This window comes from Babylonia areolata, chromosome 35, assembly GCF_041734735.1.
Source record: "Babylonia areolata isolate BAREFJ2019XMU chromosome 35, ASM4173473v1, whole genome shotgun sequence".
Classification (NCBI taxonomy): Eukaryota; Metazoa; Mollusca; class Gastropoda; order Neogastropoda; family Buccinidae; genus Babylonia; species Babylonia areolata.
The window spans coordinates 10,142,853-10,165,842 of NC_134910.1; the positions used below are offsets into that span (position 1 = coordinate 10,142,853).

Consider the following 22,990-nt stretch of genomic DNA (forward strand, 5'->3'; position numbering starts at 1 on the left):
ATCTGATCATCACAACTTATGAAACAATGTCAAATAAAGCAAACCTGTATTGCTTTTCATTTGAGAGTTTCCTTGGTTTGGTTTTATTGACTTAGGAACTGCAGCAGGCAGATATATAGCAGAGCCCAACACATAATTGTCAGTCGAGTTGAGGTAGCAGTACTGCTTACTTATATACTTCACACAAATGTTCTCTGAACACTCTCTGTTTCTGTCTGTTTCTCTCTCTCTCTCTCTCTGTGACTCTTGTGTCTTTTGCTGTCTTCACCTTCTCTTCACACACATTCGCGCATACATGCACATGTGTGCAACACACGTACACGCACACGTAGGAGAAGGGGGTAGGGGGAGGGCAGAGAATAGGGCAGAGCTAAGTGTTTCAACATGTCTGGGAACTGCGAGGGATGTTTTCTTTCCTATTTTTTTTTTCTCCCCAACATCCCTCAGGTTTTTTACTCGTGTTGGTTCCTTCTCACCTTTTTCTCATTCCCCCTTCTCACCTTTTCCTTCGCACCCGTCTGTTTTCTCAACCTTTCCCTTCTACCCAGCCTTCGCCTTTCTTCTTTTCTTCCCCGTCTGTCTGTCTGTCTGTCTTGTTGGTGGGTGTGTTCTGTCTCTGTTAGTCTTTCTCTCATTCAACAGTCTCTGAGTGCTCTGTCTCAGAGATCATTCTGGTTGTTTGGTACTCTGTCCGTCTGTCTGTCTGTCTGTCTGTCTCTCTCTCTCTCTTCTGTGTGTCTTCCTGTTGGTGCACACACTCTGTGTGTGTGTGTGAAATGTAAATCTTTTCTTTTCCAGTGAACAAAAAGCGGAAAGCCTATGCCTGTCTGTCTGTCTATTCTTTTCCAGTATTTCTGCACATCTGAAATGCAGCAAATCTGGACTGGACTCCTGCTCTCTCCCTCTCTCGCCCTTTCTCTCTTCCCTTCCATTCTCTCTCTTCCTCCCTCCCTTCCTGTCTTCACCCCTCCCAAAGCCTGTTGAACAGCTGGATGGCATAGAGTGGTGTCCCCCAACAGGGGGAGCTGTTGATGCAGAAACGGCAGAACTCTCTCACTTCTGTCTTCTTTTCCTGTCAGTGTAGGCAACACCTTCCTGTCCTGGCTGTTTGATTCCCCCCCCCCCTCCTCCCCCCTTTGCCTTGCTTTGCATGCCTGGCAGCAGTCTTTGATCCACAGAGAGACAGAGAGAGAGGGGGTGTGTGTGTGAGTGAAAGAGGAGAGGGAAGAGATTTGGAGGAATAGGGGAATAGAGGAGGGAACTACAACAATGATAATGATTATTTTGGAAACAGTACATGTATTGGCTATATTAGCCATTTTCATGGAGAGTGAGTGTGTGAGTGAGTGAGTGATGTCCGAGGAGAGGGAGGGGACTGGAGGAATAGGGAAGGAGGGGAGGGAACTATGACAAAGATGGTTATTTTGAAAATGGTCAACGTGTTGGTTTATGTCAGCCATTTTTCACTCTGCTGCTTCATAGAGAGAGACATGAGAGGGGGTGGGGGTAAGGGGGGAGAGAGAGAAAAGAGTCAAGACTGTCGACTGTTCTTTATTTTCGGCGGTAATGGACAAGCGCAGACGTGCTTTTTTTTGTTGTGCTTTTTTTTGTTTTGTTTTGGCTCCCCCTCCCCCCATCCATTTCTCATCTCGAGTGGGGTCTCCTTTGTGAAACATTTAACCACTAAATGGTAAAGATACAGAAAGAGAGAGAGAGAGTGAGTCAGTGAGTGAATAAAAGATACAGTGAGGTGAAGAATAGAAGGGGGGGGAGAAAGAGAGGAACGAGAAATTGGAAAGAACGCTTGTAAGACATGGAATGCACAAAATCGTTCTCACCCACCCACCCAAGCTTCTTTTTAATGTATGACCATGACCATGGGTTTAAAGAATTTATACAAAACCATTGCATTACAAACCAAACAGGGAATGTACTTCTTGTTTCGTATTAACGACATTATTGGCTAGCAGATGGTGGTCTAATGGCGAGATGTCGTATCACTGAGTTGCCACGATAAATTTTGGCCGAGAAGAGCAAACTTACAGGCCTAGGCCTGGTTTGCATCAGTTTGACATGGCAAGTATATTTAACTGAACTGGGAGTATAATATGAACTCCCCAATTTTTGTATTAATCACTAATTTATCAAAGAAGCTTTTAAAGCCCTTGTGCCACTTTATTCTCCTTGTAATTTGAAGTTTCCTTGACAGATACAGAAATATTATTTTTGTTTTGTTTAAGATTAAAAACATGAATAGAAAGGGGGGGGGGGGGAAAAGAGAGAAATAATAATGATAGTAGAATTTAAATAAAACTGGGAGTTGTAAGCTAGACCCTGGGAGAGTTGTAGATTAGAAGCAGATGATGTTTGTGGCCCTGTGCAAGGATGCATGTGGTTTGAATTTTAACCTCAGAGGATTTACGATGAGGGGGGTTCTCTGCAAGCCTGTGCCTCTTCTCACTCTCACCCATCTCCCCTTTAAGTCCCCCCCCCCCCTCCCCCCCCCCCCCCCGTCTTCCCCCTCCTTCCCTCCTGACACCATAGCTTCTCCCCTCCTGTCATACAGGATTTGATAAGAACACGAGGACAGGTATGAAGCCGTGCAACAGAAATGGTGCATCACTAAATACGTTGTATCCACGCTTCTTCTTCCCTCCCTTCATTTTTTTTTCTTGCATATGTGATGCATTATCTGTCTTGCAAACAGTATAAAATTATTAATAAAGGTGGTTTGAAATGTCAAATGAAATTGAAAAGTATCCATTACTGTACACTTATCAATAATTTTTAAATGTCAGATGAAATTAAAAAGTATCTGTTTCATGGCAAGTATCAGTTGAAAAATGTTTTGACGTTGCCCGCATTGGCACGTCTTGATATGATTTGATAGCCACAGTTAGGGTAGAATTTGTTGATGTCTGGGTTGACATCATAAAGCTGTGTTAGTGTGCTTTATTCTTTAAAGAATATTATCTTTATCAAATTCAGTTCAGTCACAATACATAAATGAAATGTTTTACGGGAAAACTGAAACTGGGCTTGGATTCTCTCTGTCTGTCTCTCTTTCTCTGTCTCCCTTTCTCTCTCTGTCTCTCTCCTTGGGTATTAAAGCCTTTGAATCTGGAATCTTAAAGCTCTTTCAGTTCTGATTGAATTTGATTAGGTAAATCAAATGAAATAGAAACTGAAGTCGTCGAATCATATGAAGCAGATCAAGAAGACCCCCAAAAATCTCATCAGCTGTGAAGTTGAAGGGGAATCCGAAAGAGTTATCCACCTTAATGTGGTGAGCTCTTCACCAAAAGGAGAATGAGGAAACCATTATCCAGCTGAGACTGGCAAATGATAGCTTAACAATGCAGCTTTGAATAAAGTCAGAAGACCAGAGCACACACCATAGAAGAGCCAGTAGCAGGGGAGAAAAAGGGGAAAAAAAAAGAAAGAAAAAAAAGTATGGGTGGGTGGGAGAAAGGGGATACCACTCTCCTGCCCAGCGGCCTGGTGGATGTGTGTGTGTGCGCCCCACATGTGGTTCCCTCCCCTGCCCACCTCCCTGTCTCGTCTGTCTCTCACCTCTCTGTCTCTCAGCGCTTAACTCACGTGCTGCTCAGGTGAAACCACTTAATGCGCAACTCGTCCGTTTGTTTTCCATTCCGCCTGGTGATCCTTTTCACACGTGCTCTTCCCTTTCTTCTTCTTCCCTCTGTCCTTCCTGTCCTGCTGGCTTGCTGCCCTTGTGCCGAGCCTCAGAGGGAGCTGGGTATTGGGGAGCCTTGGGTGCACAGATAGACACAGAGAGGGGGGTGGGGGGGGGGGGGGGGAGGAGGGAGATTATGGATTTTGTTGATGGGGATGAGAGAGAGGGAGGAGGGGGGAAGCAACAAGAAACATATGTGTTTCACTTTCAGTGTTATTAATTTTAAAAAAAAATTTCTTTTGGACTCTCTTTTGGACTGATTTAAAACAGGAATGTGTAATTTCCTTTTTGTTCCTGACTTCATGGTTGGTTTTGAATGATCCTCTCTGTGTGTGTGTCTCTGTCACAAACTCACTGGCTGGTTGTCTTGTCTCTTACTCGCTCTCTCTCTCTCTGTGTCACTCACTGGCTGGCTGTCTTGTCTCTTGCTCTCTCTCTCTCTCTCTCTCATGTCCTGTCCTGTCCTCTCCACACCTCTCTTCTATCACCTCTCTCTCCTCCCCCCCCCCCCCCCCCCCCCCCCCCCCCGCATCCCCACCCCCACAGCCACACCCCCCACCACCCCCTTGCAAATATCTTGTCACAATATTTGGGGGGAAAAAAAGAAAGAAATGGCATCCCTCTTCTTCAGGATACTGAAATTGCTTCAGAGCTAGGTAAATAAGAGAGGAGAGAGAGAGGGGGTGGGAGTGGTGGGTTGGAGCTGTCAGAGAGCAGGTTCGTGACTTGGCAAGCTGTCAATCCTGGCATGACTGTTTCACCACTGCCCTTTTCTGCCAGCACTTTGCTGTGTGCCTGTGCTGGTGACTTTTTCTCCCTCTGGTCGTTCCTCTCCTCCTTCCCTTCCTCCCTTCCTCCCTTCCTTCCTTCGCCTCCCAACAACCGAGGCTCTACCCTGCCAGGAAAGAGGCGAGAGAAAAAGAGAGCTGGGTAGCAGCAGAGAGAAGAGACTGGGGTAGCAGAGAGCTGGGTAGCAAGCACCCTGCCGTGTCTAGCTACGCTCTTCTTCTTCTTCTAGCACAGGGCCAGGACTGCACTGTACTCCATCTTTTTTTTTTTCCTCCGTCTTTTTTTTTTTCTTGTTTTTCTCCCCCCCTAGCTGTTTGGCACAGTTTGAAGTTTTAACGGCTTTTCCAGCTTTGAAGTGCAGCCAGTCCTCTTTTCCCTCTCCACCTTCCCTACTGCGCCACTTCCCTCAGTGGGAGGGAGAGAGCAGCCAGAGAGAGAGAGAGAGAGCACGAAGAGCCAGTGAGGGTTGGGGGGTGGAGAGGTGGGTTGGAGGTGGGAGGGTTAGAGCTGGAGTGGGGTGTGGGGAGGAGGAGGAGGGGGGAAGAAGCTGCCTATCGGTGTGGTAGGGAGGAAAGAGGCGCAGAGACAGTGGCCTCAGTAAGATGGGGCTGACGGAAGGAGGCATCTGTGTTGCTTGAAGCTTGCTTTGACGTTCAGCCCTTCCAGTGCTGCCTTACCTGCTGTCCACGATCACAGACTTTACCTGCCAGACTGTGCCACCTGGACATATACCTTGGTTCTACCCACCCCTTGTTTGATCAGTCACCACCCTTCAGGCTTGTCTGTTCCCATGGTGATAGAAGAGCCATTCTGTGGTGGTGTTTGATTTGTGATTGGCCGGCATGGGAGTGCCTTGCACAGTGATTGGTCAGCTGTGTTCCTGGGGTGTGTGTGGGGTCAGCTGATTGGTAGTGACTTTGGCTGTGAGTGTGATGGGAGTTTCTTGGCCATTGGAGTATCATTCAGGTGGTCTGTTTGTGTGATTGGAGTATCCTGACCAGCTCCATCCAGTTTGATTGGATTACGGTGCAGGGGATTCCTGTGATTGGGAGGTGAAGTAAGAGGGGGAAAAAAAACCACAACAAAATCCAACAAGTTTGTTTTTCTGTCTGGATGTCAAAACTTTCCTGCCATTGTATACCCGAGAAACTCTTGCAAAGAATTAAAATTCAGAAGACAGTAATAGGGAAGTTATCAGAATTTTTTTTTCTTTATTCTGTGCTCTTAGGTTTTAACTTCGAAAAGTTGGGATGAGCTTTTTCATTTGCAGTTTTGTTTTTTGTGTATCTTTCTGTAGAACAGGGAGATGGAAATATTTATCTTATTTTCATGTTTTCATGAGATTGTAAAAGTAAACTCCTTGTATTAAAAGTGAACCCAGGCAGTCAGTTTTTTTATTGGGAAAAAAAAAAAAAAAAAAAAATCCTTGCAGAAATATAAACTGATGTGTAACAGGTGAAAAGGAAATGGCAGTCATGTTTCTTCAGACAGGATTATAAATTAAATGAAAAAGAGAGTTCTGTGCAAAAACAACAAATAGAATTTAACCCGAAAATCAGTGTTAAAGACTTGTTTGAGTCTCCAGAGTTACATGCTGTTTACAAGCGCCTGTGTGACCATGGGTTGCTAGTGCTTTCCATTTAAGGATAAGTGAACTGGGATGGCTTCCCAGAGGGATTACAGTGTCGGACACAATGCCATCTTGTGAACTTCCACGCTCTCTTCTTCCAGGAGGATTGAAGTGATCAAATCTTTCCGGATCTTGATCCTTGTGAAATAGCCGTATTCTTCACAGTAAATTCATCACAAAGATTACCTTTGTTGAGACAAGTTGACCATTCCAGACGACTGGGAATGTCCAGGGGCCAGCAGATTTCAGTTTTCAATGTGGTGGTTGTGGGAGCTTGCACCCTGTATGTAGTGATGGTCATGGTTTGATTTACCATCGTCCTGTTTTCATTGGATGAGTCGTGTGAAAGCAGTGAATGCCTGTCACAATGACCAGGCTCCACACTTAGTGATGTGTGCCATGGCTCCACCCACACCTGTACCTAGCTCATCTCGTTACCTGTGAATTGTGACACCCGTCGTTCAGGACTTTTTGCCATCAGGGCAGGTGTTACCCCCACCCTGTTTTTCCCCTCAAAAAAAGTGATGTACCCGTCTTGGAGTTACCCTTCCTCCTCTTGGGACTGGCACTATGGGGCACCCCTGCAGCAGCCCCAGACCCAGCCGGCCGCCCAGCCCCCGCCACCACCCTCCCAGCTGCCCCTCCCGCCCCCCCTGACCCGCAAGCAGTGCTCCCAGCAGGGCCTGCAGGGGTGTATGGAGGGGGGCATGGCGGCTCACAGCACCATGTCCCCATACCTGTCATCCGGGTCCCCCATGCAGTCTGGGATCTCTCCTGGGTCCGGAGCCAGTGCGTTCGGCATGGGGGTGCACAACCCTTGGTCGTACGGATACGACTTTTGTGGCTACATGGTGGGTGTGGGTGTGTCAGGGTGCTGCCGTTGGGTCGGTTTGTTGGTCTGGGTGGTGATTGTAGTCCTGCATGGTGCGTGTGTGTGAATAAGTGCGGTGAGTTGGTCTGGTGATGATTCTAGTCCTTCATGGTGGGTGGGTGGGTGTATCATTGGGTAGGTTGGTCTGGGTGGCGATTCAAGACCTTCATGGTAGGTGGGTGAGTGTTGGGTGAATGAGTGCTGTGATTGGGTGGGTTGGTCTGGTGAAGATTTTAGTCCTACACGGTGGTTGGGTTTGAATGAGTGTTGGGACTGGGTGGGTTGGTCTGGGTGAAGATTCTAGTCCTCCATGGTGGGTGTGTGTGTCAGGGGTGTATGAGTACTGTGATCGGGTGGGTTGGTCCGGGTGGTGGCGATTCTAGCCCTCCATGGTGGGTGTGTGTGTCAGGGGTGTATGAGTACTGTGATCGGGTGGGTTGGTCTGGGTGGTGGCGATTCTAGCCCTCCATGGTGGGTGTGTGTGTCAGGGGTGTATGAGTACTGTGATCGGGTGGGTTGGTCTGGGTGGTGGCGATTCATGGTGGGTGTGTCAGGGGTGTATGAGTACTGTGATCGGGTGGGTTGGTCCGGGTGGTGGCGATTCTGGCCCTCCATGGTGGGTGTGTGTGTCAGGGGTGTATGAGTACTGTGATCGGGTGGGTTGGTCTGGGTGGTGGCGATTCTAGCCCTCCATGGTGGGTGTGTGTGTCAGGGGTGTATGAGTACTGTGATCGGGTGGGTTGGTCCGGGTGGTGGCGATTCTAGCCCTCCATGGTGGGTGTGTGTGTCAGGGGTGTATGAGTACTGTGATCGGGTGGGTTGGTCTGGGTGGTGGCGATTCTAGCCCTCCATGGTGGGTGTTATGTGTTAGGGGTGAATGAATGTTGCATTTGGGTTGCTGTGGGTGGTGGTGATTCTAGGCCTTTACTTTGTTGATATAGGTTGTCTTCATGATACATACAGAAGAAAATTCACAACTCGTAAGCAGATTTGAGTGTTATTATTATTAAGTGTGAATTTTAGTGAAATTTCTTCTTCAGTCTTTTCTTCCCCCACTGACCTCCCCTTGGCCTCCCATCATGCGATGTCCCATCCCCCCACCCCAGTTAGCAAAATTCTTGTTGGCAGTGATGTTTGTTTGTTTGTTATTGGTTTTTTCCTTATCTGTTTACTCAGACGCTGCTCAATTATGTGGTAACTTTTATGAAGAATGAGTTTGCTTTTTCATCAAACGATGGTGTGTTTGCTGTGTTTTGTTCGTTTGTTGGTTTAACGGTCAGGAGGTCTATATATATTTCATTAATTTTGTTCTATTTGCTATTGTTGTTGTTTGTTGCTGTCTGTTAAAGTGTTATGCTTTTGGTTTTTGCATACAACACTTTGATGTCTAAATAAATACTGTACTTACATTTGTTGTATAAGTGTAGTGTAAAGTGTTGAAAACGGAAATTAGTGAGAAAAGTCCCCTCTTATTGTGTCTCTGAAAATATTCTCCTCTTTCCCATGTTTTATCTTGAAATTGTTGCACTTGTCTTGGATGAATGGCGATGAATTAGATTTAACGGACTCAAACTCTTCTTTATAAAATGCATGTGACTGGAAAATGTTTCTAAAGGTATATCAGGGAAATATTCGTGAAAGGGAAAATCCAAATGAAAGACTTAGCAGTTTTCCAACATGGGGAAATATTTCTCTCCTAAGGAAGGATGTGAACATGTCATCAAAGAGAGGAAAATTTTCTAAAAAAAAATTTCCTTTGTGGAAAGATTGGTGACATTATTCCCAAAGGAAAGAAAAGAAGGCAAGGACAGAAGAGGAAATGGTCCAGGAAGACAGTATCTCCCCAGCCCAACAATGTCCCTGACCGGCCCCTCAGTTGTGCGAACAGTTGATGCGTGGACAAACTTTAGCCAGCAGGCTAGCTAGATCATGCCAATCCAAGGCTAGCAAGGTGCCAATTTGCCACCCGCTATCAGTGGGGCCGACCCAAAGACTGCACCTGTTGCTCTGCCCCTGACTAAACAGTGAGAATAGCTCCCCTTGTTTTCTTTGCCTGGGAGTCCCCTGAAGCTCCTGGTACAGAGGGGTGGGGTGGTGAGGGAGCTTTTTTTTTTGTTTGTTTGTTTTTTTTGGGGGGAGATTGTGGGGGGGTTGGTGGTGGGGGACTAGTTCGGGGGGGGGGGGGGGGGGGGGGGGGTACTTCACAGTGGTGCTGCTACTTAAAAAAAAGATTATATTATTATTATTATTGTTGTTGTTGTCTATTTAATACTTGAAAACATTTCAGTTTATTTTTAGTCTTTGCAGAACAGATTTTCTTTTGTGGTAATATTTATTCATTATTTGTTAAAATATATTTAAAATTGAGGTCCTGAAATGGCCTTAAAAGTTTCTGTGGAAAGCGCACGAGTCTCAAAAAAGAATATAGAAGAAAGAAAATTTCAAAGGAAAAAAAAAAGAAAGAAGAAAAGATATGTGTTGTAAATGAAGGAAGTTAAGAAGCAAAGGAGGTCTCAAAAGGTTCACAGAAAAAAACAAGGCATCATCAGGGGTGGAAAATATATGCTGCAAGCTGCCTGTGATATCCAGCATACTTTGATGATGATAATCTAATTATTTTATTTATTAATTTATTTTTTTTTTTTTAAGAACCAGTTTTCAGTGCTGAAACTCAAACGTAGATGCTTCCATTCAGGGCGTGCACACTCCCACTGATTCCAGTTCCTGTTGATCACAGAGATGGAAAGTGCTGCAAATTAAATTATTCCTGTGATGAGGAAAACATGTTGGCATTCGCCGTTTTTACTGTGATACCAAACACATGTATGCGTAAAGCAAGCCCTCAGAGTGACAGTTGTTTTCTAGCGTATTCATATTTTGTTACCTTTGGTCCAGAAGAGTGAGATGTTCCCAGTTCATTTTATTCTGTTTTTCATGTTTAAAAACTTCTCTTTTCTTTTTTTTTTTCATCAGCAGTTGTAAGTTACGGATAGCAATCATTAAGTTCCTTGATATTGGCTTCACATGTGTAATGATGATGGAGATAATGATGAATATGATGATGATGATAATCATGATAATGATAATGGTAACTCTCTGTACATCCCTTGCGGTGGCCTAAGAAAACTGAGCACTCTTGAGTGATATTTAGAAAATATTTCATTTGTTAGATTTTTTGGTATTTATTCGATTTGGCATGAACAGACATTGAGCATACCTGAGAGTTAACTCAGATTATTGTTATAATTGTTGTTTTTTTATATGATTAATTATTGTTGTGTGTGTGCATGTGCCTAGAATGAAGTTCAGCTCTTCTGAGAGTTAATCATTTTTTTCTGTCCCCCACAACCCCCAACACATTTTTTTGTGTTTTTTTTTTGTTGTTTTTGTTGTTGTTGTAAACTAGGAAAGAAGGGATTTCAGTACTCCTTGGAGTTGATCATATTTTTCTTTAAAGTATTTTGTTTTATCTATCATTATTTTATATCTATTTCATCTTGAAAGTTGTTGAGCACTCTTGGAAGTTTTTCAGAATTTTTTTTTTATTTTTTATTTTTTTTTAATGAATTTTGTTGTTGATTATTTAATCTTTTAATTTTTTGTAATGTTATTTTATTTTTTTTTTTATTCATTCTGTTCTTTTTATAAACCTGTCTGAAATGTAGAAAGAAACTGAAACTGAACACGAAAACATAATTTTTTCATCTTTGTCCTTTGATCAGTACCCACCACCCTTCTCCCCTCTTCCAAGGCAGGGTCATTTCACTCTTAGAAGTTGGATTAGTTTTGAAAGTGTTCAGACATGGGCAGTTCTGCATTTACACATTTATTTCAAGTTTTTTTTTCAGTGGATGGTGTAAGGTAACGGTGGTAGAAAAAAGCTGTGGACAAGTTTGCGGCTTTTATTGTCTCTCTTTGTTTTATTTTAATTTTGTTGATTTTTTTTTTTCTGGGTATGTTACATGTCTTGTCTGTTAACTGCATGGGTTCACATGCCATCCTTAGCAAGAGTGCCCCTGTTGAATTAATCATGCATGCGTTTTTTTTTTTGTGTTGCGTTGTTTCAGGGAGGTAGCCATCCTTCGTCACTGGGCGATCGCGGCGTCAGCCAGACCAGTATATCCTCCGTCCCGTCCGAACAAAAACCGCCGTTTGATGGAGGTGGGTGGTGAAGAATTGTCAGAAAGTGTGCAGTTGGTGATTCACAGAGAAGGAATTACACAAAACGAAGTCATTAAACAGTATTTAATTAAATAAATTTAAATAAAAAAAGGAGGGGGGAGGGGTGCTCCTTTTAGCAGCTACCAACCGATCCATGTTCATTGACAATAGTGAAAATGATATTATGTCATTTAACATTATTGATGGTGATAATACAATGTGATGATAATCTTTAAAGGGAACTTGAAATGATGTGTAAAATATATTCCATCCGTACTTTGATATGATGAAAGATGATGATAATCTGCAAAGGAAACTTATGTTTGAAATGTATCCCATGTGTACATTGAGTGACAGAAAAACAAACCAAAAAAAAAAGTGTCGGTACTTGTGAAATAGTATGGTTTTTTTTTTGGTTTTTTTTTTTTGTGGACACAAATTCATTTACTGCCTGATGACCATGATGTGCACGATTCCCATCTTTCATCCTTCTTCTTCATCTTGTGTGGAGCGTTTGTTGAGTGTTTGTGCATGAGTGGATGCTCGTGTATTGGTTCGAATGGTTCATTATTTTTGTGAGTATGGGGGAGGGGAAGGATCAAACGGTTTTCAGTGTTGGAATCATTTTCATGATTACTTTATGAGCAGCGTGAGTTCTGTGGAGATCTAGGGCACATAATGGTTTCCGTTATCATTGATTATAGTTATTTTGTTGCGTTATTTTAGCAGCGCACGGCGATTCCCAAGCCACTTGCTTTGTGAAATGGACACAAGAGTTATTTTTCTTTCTTTCTTTCTTCATATTTGCAGCGAAAACCTCTTTATCTTTTTATCTCATTTTGTGTTATGATTTTGTGTTTACTGTGAACTCAGGGACAGGGCACGTATATATATATATATTTCCATTATAATTTATTCTGGTTTTAGGGTGCGCGCGCGCACACACACACACACACACACACACACACACATATAGATATATATATATTTCTTTTTTTTTGTTACAGGGCTCATGATTGTTTATATTGTGATTTACTTGTGACAATTATGATGATTATTATTGCACATGTGTGGTGTGTCCATTATAATTTACTATTATTATTATTGTTATTGCACACATGTGTCCATTATAATTTGTTATTGTTATTATGATTGCAGATATATATTTCTATTATGTTTTACCATTTTTATTATGGCGGTATCTTTTCAGGAGCTGAGATAGGGCACAAATTATATCCATTTTGATTTTTTTTATAATTATCATTATTGCTATCATTTTATTATGATGATGATGATGGTTATTATTATTAAGGTATCTTCTTTCAGCAGCGGAGATGGGGCACATGTAATTTCCATTATGATTTATCATTCTTATCGTTATCATTTTTAGTATCGTCATCGTTATCATTTTGATACCTTCTTTCAGCCGCCCATGGTGATTCATCCGGCGACCAGGGATCTGGGGTGAAGGTTGAGAAGGGAGACAACAAGGGTGACGGGGGAGAGGAGTCGTCCTCTGCGTCTGACAGCCTGAACAAGGTGTCCAAAGGGGCCGGGTCGTCGGCCGCTCCCTGTGCCTCCGGTGGTCCTCCGGCCTCCAAGAGGGCACGGTATGTCGGGGTTCGGTTCCCCGTGGCCTTCAGTCTCTCTCCCCCCCCCCCCCCCCCCCCTTCCCCCCCAACAGTTATTGGTGTCTTTTCTTCTTTTTTTTTTTTTTTATAGTTTGGATAATTTTGTTGGGCATGATATTTCATTGTTAGGATAATTTTTCGCGCTGTTTGAATTCCCGTTGTTTTGTTCTGTTTGGAGGGGAGAAGGGAGTCGTTGCCCATGTTTTTTTTTTCTGATGAGTTTGTAAGGTTTTTGTTGTGTGAATTCTTTCTGTGTTGGTCTGATACTTGTGTTTCTCCTCTGCTGTATCTTCCTTGCTACTGTCTCTGTTTCTTTCTCCATGTTGCTGTCTCTCTGAACCTGTTATCATCCAGTCTCGTTTTTTTTTGTTTGTTTGTTTTTTCCTTCTTGCTTTGTTTGGTTTTGTTTGTTTTTGTTGTTGTTTTTTCTTGATAGTTTTCTTCTGCACATCTATCGTGGAATGGAAGAGGTTGGCACTGGATGCTGATGAGATAACAGAACAGCACCGCGCACAACGCTTGCATGTTCTTTAGCCATTTGCTTTGTGAATGGCCATAGTTTTGTTTTTACTTTTCAGCAGATATTTCTGTCTTTTTTTTTTTTTTATCTTTGTTGATGTCAAAATTTCTTTTACTTTCCTTAAGAAAAAAAAAAGGGTGTCAGCATTATTTAGTTTTATATCAAAATCTTAGCAGTGAATAAGAATTGTGGGGAGGGGGAGGGGGGGGGGGTTAAGGAATTTTGTTGATGGAAACAGGAAATTCTTTGGGAGATTTAGAGAGAAGCCAGTATTGTGCTGGCATTGATTCCAGGTGATTCTTAATGATAACTGCTTTGGTTTTATCATTGAGAAAATTGTTCATTGATCAGTAGTGTTATAAAGTATCTTGTATATACAAACAATCAAAAATTGTATCTTATATGCAATCAAAAATATCACTGAGAAATAACAAAGTCTTTAAATTGTCTTCCAGAATGATGAGTCTTTTTTTTTTTTTATCAATGATAAGCGACAGTCAAAGAAGCCAAGAATAAATTGTTTCCTCTGCCCCATTTTGGGCGTGTCTGGTATCTTTGTACTTGTCATGGTTGAATAGTATAATGATATTTAGGAGGGTTTTCAAATTGCTCCCACGACGGGCGCAATAGCCGAGTGGTTAAAGCGTTGGACTGTCAATCTGAGGGTCCTGGGTTCGAATCACGGTGACGGCGCCTGGTGGGTAAAGGGTGGAGATTTTTACGATCTCCCAGGTCAACATATGTGCAGACCTGCTAGTGCCTGAACCCCCTTCGTGTGTATATGCAAGCAGAAGATCAAATACGCACGCTAAAGATCCTGTAATCCATGTCAGCGTTCGGTGGGTTATGGAAACAAGAACATACCCAGCATGCACACCCCTGAAAACGGAGTATGGCTGCCTACATGGCGGGGTAAAAACGGTCATACACGTAAAAGCCCACTCGTGTGCATACGAGTGAACACAGAAGAAGAAGAAATTGCTCCCTGAAATGGCCTCTTCATTTTTTTCTCCACTCCTCTGTTATATATGTATTTTGATATCACATATTGTTTTGGGTTTTTTTTGTTTTTTTTTTTAATGTTTGTATACATGTATGTATTCATTGACTTTATTTTGGTTGTTCTACAATTTTTATTTATTTGTATTTTTTAATAATTTTGTTTCAGTTGTCTGTGAAGTCTTGATTTACTTATTTTATTCATTGATTCATTGACTTCGTGAAATTTTGTTATGAAATTAGAAGAAAAAAAGTGTACATCTCATTTTACTCTTTTCTCTCTCTTTTTTTTCTCTCTCTTTTTTTTTTTTTTTTAGCGTTAAATTTTGATTTATATAGGTCTTTTTTTTTCTTCTTTTCTCTCGTATTATATATTTATATATTTTAAATGATTTTATGTTATTTTATGGTGAAGGGAGTTCTGTTATTAGTGCAAGTGGACAGCATCTTGTTGAGTTTTGTATACTGTAATATCACCCCCTCCACCTTGCCCTTAAAGGGTATCAAGATGCTGCAGTCTGACGTCGTTCATTTGATAAAAAAAAGGAAACGTACATATAAGTTGCGGGAAAATAATTGCAGTATGGAAAGCAGAGTTTGACATATATGAGTATTGGATGCGGATTTTTCCATTAGTTGACCTGAATGAGGATTCTTAAACATTTATGCTGTAAATGATTTAAAGAAATAAATAAATAAATAAGGAGGATCCGAATGAATGACACTGACAGAATTTTTAAAATATTTTTTTGTGGTGTTACAATTTATTTTGATTTCATTTTTGTTTCATTCATATTCATATTATTGTTGTTGTTGTTGTTCTTATTATCATTATCATTTTATTATCGAAGGTCAGGTGGTGACTTTCGTAAACTGATTTAAAGCTGTTTTAAGATTTTGTTGGTCAGTTTTGGTTATTTTCGTTCAAAGTTCATGGCATGGCAAAGCTTTTCTCAGTTCCTGAATGCACTTTGGCATGTATATCATGCACACATATCACTGATTTGTTTGATGACTATTTCACTATATAATCCTGCAGTCATTTTCAGGATATTTGATTTTGCTTATGAAAATGTGTAGGCATTTTATAGTTTGACAATGTATACAGATAGATATGTTTTCAGGTCTGTTTTTGATTTACATAACCTTGATGTTTTAGCTGTAATCTTCTATTTATTTGTTATACTTAAGTCTGTTTGATTCTGAACTCTTATTTTTAAAACAACCTCGATCATACGAATTATGTTTCTGTAACTTACTTCAGCAATATATGATAGTCTTGTCCAGTCATGACCATCAGAACAGCAGAGGAGGCAACAGCTGTTTCAACTATCTTGGCCAGAATTTGATTATAGTGGAGACTGTCTTGCCCAAGTTACATCCCCACTCTCTCGGCCAAGAGGGCTTTATAACAGTCCGCGTTGGGATGGTCACCAAAGAACAACTGGCCCTCAAGGCTGCAGCACGAAAAACCAGCGCTGTCTCGCCTCCTAGTTTGAGTCATAGTACTTCATAAAAGACTAAGCTTGTAAATGAATTCTCATGGCAGTGGCGAAATTGATCACACACAGCTCTCTCTCTGTCTTTGCTGTAGGCCCAACTAACTGCAAGCTTATGTCAGTCTCTGATATATATAAACAGATAGCATAAACTGATGTTGTTAGGCCAGCTGTGAGTGTATGTCAGTCTCTGACATATCGGGTGTCCCCCAGAAAAGTGAACTGCTTTTTGACAAGTATTTTCGCAGTGATAGAGAAACGGAATTCATTGAAAATTTCCACACAGTAACCTTCGGGTATCATTAAGTCTGCAAAATATCTAAAAGTACGGATGCAAATTATGCTAGTATTGTCAAATTGAAACCAGCATGGGGGACACCCAATACACACACACACACACACACACACACACACACACACACACACACACACCCACACATACAAGTGCATAAACTGATGCTACGCCACTGTCTTAAACGCTGCCCCCTTCCCCCGTCACCCCTCTCCGAGCCCCTGCCCCTGCCATGTCTTGCCAGCCATCCCCCTTTGCGCTGCCCCTTTTTCATTCCCCCCTCCCCCCTCCCCACCCTGACCCTGTGGTTAGTGATTGCTGCGCCGAATGTGTACGATGCGGCACCGCGTGTGTACGATGCGGCACCGTGTGTGTATCATGCTGAAGACATGCTGTGTTTCTGTCTGTCTGCCATGTGTCCCTGTCCTGCTGCCTACAGACGTGCCCCCACAGTCAGCGAGTATGGCGACGATGATGAGAAGAAGTACGATGAATTGCCCGTTTTTCGTTTTTTCCTTCCTTCCTTCCCTTCTTTTCTTTCTTTCATTGCTTTCTTGTTTGTTTGTTTGTTGTTGTTGTTTTCTTGTATGAGTTTTTTTATGTTTGATTATGTGTGTATGTTTTGTATGTGATCTTATCCATTTTCTTTCAATTTCCTTCTTTTTTTTTTTTTCCATGTTAAAAGTTTCTGATTTTTGTTATATTTGTTTGATTTGGAAAAAAGAAAAGAAAAGAAGATAACTATGAATTGTGCATGTATATAAAGTTCTTGAGGCATTTTGCAAAGTGATTTGTAGAAAGGAAAAAAAAAAAAAAAAAGCACATCAGAATTGTTTTCCTGCACATGTTTTCTTTTCCTGTATAGTTCAGTGTTACACACTCACACACAAGCATGCCTGCACCCTTCATTGTGCCTGTGTAGCTTCACAAGAACATAAAAAGGGTTCAGAGATAATTGTGTCACAAACAACTAAACATAGAAAGGGTACACAGATAATTGGATCACTAGAATGTAAACAGAAAAAGAATGCACAGATAATCATATCACAAGAATGTAAACATAAAAAGAATGCACAGATAATCATATCACTAGAATGTAAACAGAAAAAGAATGCACAGATAATCATATCACAAGAATGTAGACATAAAAAGGATACACAGATAATCATCCAAACCTGTAAGAAAGTTTATGCCCACATTCACATCAAAAGTTGGAAACTTGATCACTGCCGGTGAAAAAAAAAACACAAAAAAAAGGTCTTCAACCGCTAAAGACAAGAACAAAAAGAAACGAATCCTTCAGTCTCTTACTGCTTCAGCTCCCCAGTCTTTTCAGCCAAATACTGAACCATTTCTTGATTTCATTACTGCATTCCACGAGAATCTTTTTACTTGATGCATTTACTTCTTTTTTTTTTTTTTTTTTTTTTTTTTTGCTCAGCACACACACAGACGCAACAGAAGAAAAACTAAAAATTGGGTTTATTGAAAGCAAGCACACATGGAGAAGATACATGGCACATGCATACACCTATTACAGTACATGCGCATGGGTGCGCGCACGCACACACACACACACATGCGCGTGCTCACTCACACTCACCTACACTTAGATGCACTCACATAATCGTACAAAACTGTCACTTGCAATGAACAGATCCGGGTTGTGGAATGGGGGAGGGAGTGGGGAGCCTTGTCATGTATGATGGATAGAGACAGGTTGCAGGGAAGGAGGAGGGGGGGGGGGGGAACAGGTGTAAATTGTTTTGAAAGGCAATGTTTGCAGCTGTTGTTGGCAACAAAAACAAAACTGAAAAAAAATGTCAAGCAAGGAAACAAAACAAAAATATAAGACCAACAGCAGATAACTTTTTTTTTTTTTTAAAGAAAAGAAGAAAAAAAAGCTTGAAAGACGGGAAGAAAAAGCCAAATTTGTCATAAAGAAAGACTGGGTTTTTTTTTTTTTTTCCCTGTAACCTTGTAAGATGAATTTTACGATATGTGAACAACTGTGATGTTATACAGAATGAAAACCTCGTCGAAACGAAATGGAATACATTATTATTTCACAGGGATAGATAAATAAGCACTTTATAAAAGAGAAAAATAATATTTTATATGCAGCATGGTATGTGCACATGTGCAGGAAAGGAGGAGTCGGGGGTGGGGGGTGGGGTGAGAGCAAAGAAGCACAAGACTCAAAGGCAAGGAAAAGAAAGATAAGAGAATGGTCAGTTAAAAAGAAAGACCGAGACACTTGTAAAAGCCACAGGGGGATGAAAGAGGAGGAGACTAGGAACGAGCGAGGGACAGGAGTGAAGCTAAAAAAATAAAGAAAGGGGGGTTCTGAGAAAGAAAATGTATAGATCTGGAAGAAGAGCAAGTGTTCCTTTAAGATATGATACAAATAATTCTATCATTAGTATCGTTATTCCATTGATTAATGGGTCAGAAGAGGTAACTGGGTTCCATTTATTTATTAAAAAAGAAAAAGAAATTCTGTTATTGTAGAAGAAACAATAAGCTATACAGCATTGCATGTATTCTGCTTTGCCTTCTGTCCATTGTAGTATTTTTTTTATTCAGAGTTACTGTCCTGATTGGTTAGATTTCCATTGGCTGTCTTGCAGAACAGTAACCAGAGAATTCAGTACTCTCTGCGAATTTGCACTTGTGCATGAATTGCTTTACAACTAAAGAATGCATTTTGCGCTGAATGGATGGCTTGACAGAGCAGTCAGATATCTGTAAGCAGTTTATTTATTTTTGTCAGTTGTAGTTTAAGCCTGGGGGGGTCCATCTCGATACTGCATTAACCACAAAAAATTGGCCAGCAGGGCTAACCTGCCGTCTTTAGTTTGCACCAGTTTGACAAGATCACAGAACACCAAACGGAGTGTATGAAGGAATTTCTCTAGTTTTCAGCTGGAACATTAGAGAACTTTTGTAACTCACTTTTTGTCTTTAAAAAAAAAAAAGATTGAAAGAATAACAAACATGTACATAATTATAATTGATTTTTTTTTTTTTTTTTTTTTTTTTTTGGTGCTTTCTTGTTTTCATTTTCTTAACATTAAGAGACAAGTAGATAAATTGTTTATTTTGCTGCAAGACAATGGTTGACGTGGGGCTGGTTTTGGTAAAGGCCACCCCTTTAAGTGTGCACACACAGTAGTAGGTAGGGGAAACAAAGAAAAGAAAAGGTGGTGGTAATGTGAAGTGTACGAAGAAGCCGATGATTGTGACGGGAACCCGGAGTGAGAAGTTTTGATCTGTCTGTCTGGCATGTCACTGTCCGCTGCCAACAGACGAGGCCCCAGAGTCAACGAGTATGGCGACGATGATGATGAGGAAAAGTACGATGAACTGCCCCTGGCTTTTTCGTTTTCTTTCTTTCTTTCTTTGGTTGTTGTGTGTGTTGTGCGTGAGTGTGTGTGTGTGTGTGTGTGTGTGTGTAGGCTGTTCTCTTCATGGTGCCGTGAAGACGGTAAACAGTGTCAGAAGTAGAAATGTGTTGCTGTTTCTGTCGGTTCCACTTCATAGGCATGCATCAGTGGAGGGCACTTAGGACTGCCGCAGGTTCTGGTGACATCAGTCTGAACCGACAGTGCCAGTCACTTGGTCACCAAGGCACACGATCCTTGTGGTTAGAACAGTGGACTTCAAGCATTCTTAGTCCTGGGTTTGATCCTTGTATCACCCCGCCTGTGGATGAAGGGTGAAAATCATACTTTCTTTTGATCTCCCAGGTCAGCTTATGTGCAGACCTTCCAGTACCTTAATACAGTCCCTTTATACGCATGCAGAAGATCAAATACATATGTTTTTAAGATCCTGTAATCCATGTCAGTGTTATGTGGGTTGTGGAAACAGGAACATACCTAGCATGCATTCTCCTGAAAATGTAGTATGGCTGCCTTAACCGCAGAGTAAAAATAGTCATGCACGTGAAAGCCCACTCATGAATTGTGCTGAATGTGGGTATTTGAGCCCTCGAACACTGAAAGTAAGAAATGGCTCTGTCTCCAGTTTATAGCATACAGCATTGTACAGTGATTGCAAACAGTGGTCAGGCACTAGCAGATAGGCATACAGGAATGTTCGGGAAAGACAACACACAAAAGCAAGGAGGTGTTGAGATGATTGAGGGCAAGAACGGAGTGTCAGTCTTTTGTGGCTGTTAAGAAACATTCTTTGATAATATATTTTGATTTAATCCAGTTTTCTGATACTGAAATTCTTGTGTTATATTGTGATATACCTTTTTCTAAGAAAAGAACCTTCATTGTATTCTGCAGAAACTATTAACAGGACTTTGTCCAAAACTGTTTGAGAATGTGTCATAAAATTGTTGGAGAATGTGTCCAATATTGTTACAGAATGTTTTCAGAATTGTTGGAGAATGTGTCCAACAATGGTACAGAATATTTTCAAAATTGTTTGAGAATGTGTATAAAATTGTTTGAGAATATTTTATACTCTTGCCTCCTGCTGAATGCTGAAAGCATCTTGCGCATTATGTGTGTGAGCGTTTTCTTTCTGAATGGGAAAGGTTTGTTTTAGTTTTGTTTTTCACCATCCTTTAAGTGTTCTGGAACTGCAGTTATGCTCTTTATGGTTTTGTTGGAGTGCTGAATAGCAGGAAACTGGTAACACTTTGGAACCGTCTTTTAACAATGAATGTTCTGTGTGTTCATGGGTTGTTTCTCTCTGTTCACTCATTGTACTCAAGTGGGCTTGTATGTTTTTACCCAGCCATTTAAAAATCCGTCCTCAGTTTTGGGTGATTATAATCAATACCAGTCTTTTAGTGATTCGCAAGGAAGGAAAGTGTGAATTGGGGAACTCCTTGTTATTGTTGAAACCTCATGTTTGAGTAAATATGTCAGTATTTCTTGTAACAGAAATGTGGATCTGCATTATTAAATCTGTGATACTAATTTAAAAAAAAAAAAAGTCCTGTTCAGTAAAGTCATTGATCAAACTAGCCAGCCAGATGTACAGGGATGACCCGGGATGTTAAATTAACGGGAGGATAAGAAGAAACTCGAGTCACATAGGCCAGATAGTTGTGTACTTAAGACTGGCTTTAATGCTTAGGAATGGTGTCTTCTACACCATTGACAGATTGTTGCCACCAGAACAGTTTTGAACAATTTTTATTTGTTTTGCTTGTTGTTTTGTTGTTGTTGTTTTTTTTGTTTTTAATGAAATTCAAAAAAGAATCGTGTCTCCACAAAGACGGCATGCCATGTGTGCTGGTTCTGTCAGAACAGCAAAGAACAGTCACCCCTCATCCTTCCCCCCCAACCAACACTCTCCTTCTTGGGACACCGCCCCCTGCTGTCCAGCCCCCCTGTCTGCCCCCTACCCCCCCCACCCCCCCCCCCCCCCCCCCCTACCAGGTGAATAGTGACGTGAAGTGTTGGTTCAGGAGACAGCAGTGTAGTGCTGGTGTAACTTTGGTCCTGTTACCTCCTGTTTCAGGGAAGGGGACGAGGATGAAACTCCAGAGGCCAAGGCAGAGAGGGAGCGATTGAGGCGACAGGCCAACAACGCCCGAGAGAGGTGGGTGTTCGCGCTGCTGTAGAATTAGTAGTGGTGTTGTTCTTTTGGGGTGGTTTTATTTTTATTTTCATTTTTTTAAAAATATTTTATTTTGCACATCTTCGCGCAACAGTGATGCTTTACCTTAGAAACAGATCTGATTCTGTGAAGTATTTGTGCGTAAAGCGTGTGTTTTGAGTGCATGTTCCATGGTTAAAAGTTGTGTGTGTTGTTGGGTATGCTAGTTGCGTGTTGATTTTGCAGAGTGTGATGCGTGTGCAGAGTGGATGGTGCTAGATGTGTGTGTATGGGCAAAGTGCTGTTGTTCAGTGTGTAATGCGTTGGTGTTACGTTCAGAGTGTGTCATATAGTGTGTAAGGCATTGTAGTGATGTCTTTGTTCAGATTGTGTGTCATTAAGTGTGTAAGGCATCGTAGTGATGTACATGTTCAGAGTGTGTGTAATTCAGTGTGTGTGTGTCCAGCACGTGTCATTCAGTGTGTAAGGCGTGTGGTGTGATGTGTGTGTGTGTGTGTGCAGGGTGCGTGTGCGTGACATCAACGAGGCCTTCAAGGAGCTGGGCCAGATGGTGACGATGCACACCAACACCTCCCAGCCCCTCACCAAGCTGATGGTGCTGCAGCAGGCGGTCAACGTCATCACCGCCCTGGAACAGCAAGTCAGAGGTGGGTTCAAACATCCACACACACACACACACACACACACACACACACTCACTCACTGACTCTCAATTTTTTCCCCAACACTCATCTAATATCACTTAAAATGAAAAGATGTTAAACTAAAAAGTGAACACACACACACACACACACACACACACACACAGAGAAACACACACACATCACACACACACATCACACACACACACACACACACACAAACGTACGTGCGTCAAGGATGCCCCCATGCAGGGGATTAGGGGTGGGTAGTAAAGGGCTGGGGGTCTAAGGAGAGGGGGGCGGGGGGGGGAGTGGATGTGAACAGTTGATTTATGGGTTGGTGTTGGGCGAGAAAGGGTAGTGGTAGGTTTCGGACTTAACCTCTTGAAATGATAGGTGTTGTACTTGTTGGAGCAGGGAACTGCACTCGGCAAAACCCTGTATTATTGTTGTCATTATTTATACAGGAAGGAAGTCTGTTGGTGATGGTTCCGTTCAGTTTAGGAACTTACTTCTGAATAGCAGTGACTGTCTGCTTAAAGCCATATCAGGACTGGAGAAAGAACATGGTGAGAAAAACTTCTTGAATTTAAAAAAAAAAAAGAAAAAGAGAGAGAGAGAGAGAAATCGTGCTGTGTTTGACTGATATAGTACCATCCACACAGACACTGTTT

The 22,990-nt window shown here is 41.7% G+C and overlaps 1 protein-coding gene across 5 annotated transcripts in view; it reads left to right on the forward strand.

Moving 5' to 3' along the window:
• The window catches only part of LOC143277891 (transcription factor 12-like), a 245,656-nt gene that overhangs the window by 216,077 nt on the left and 6,589 nt on the right, over nt 1–22,990 (forward strand). For 4 of the 5 annotated variants that reach the window (XM_076582846.1, XM_076582842.1, XM_076582845.1 and 1 more), the window contains 6 exons: nt 11,055–11,148; nt 12,575–12,758; nt 16,529–16,573; nt 19,398–19,445; nt 21,577–21,657; nt 22,177–22,322. In XM_076582846.1, the coding sequence (XP_076438961.1) occupies nt 11,055–11,148; nt 12,575–12,758; nt 16,529–16,573; nt 19,398–19,445; nt 21,577–21,657; nt 22,177–22,322 (598 nt within the window). The remainder of the gene's footprint in view (nt 1–11,054; nt 11,149–12,574; nt 12,759–16,528; nt 16,574–19,397; nt 19,446–21,576; nt 21,658–22,176; nt 22,323–22,990) is intronic. The other variant, XM_076582844.1, reaches the window with a different exon arrangement.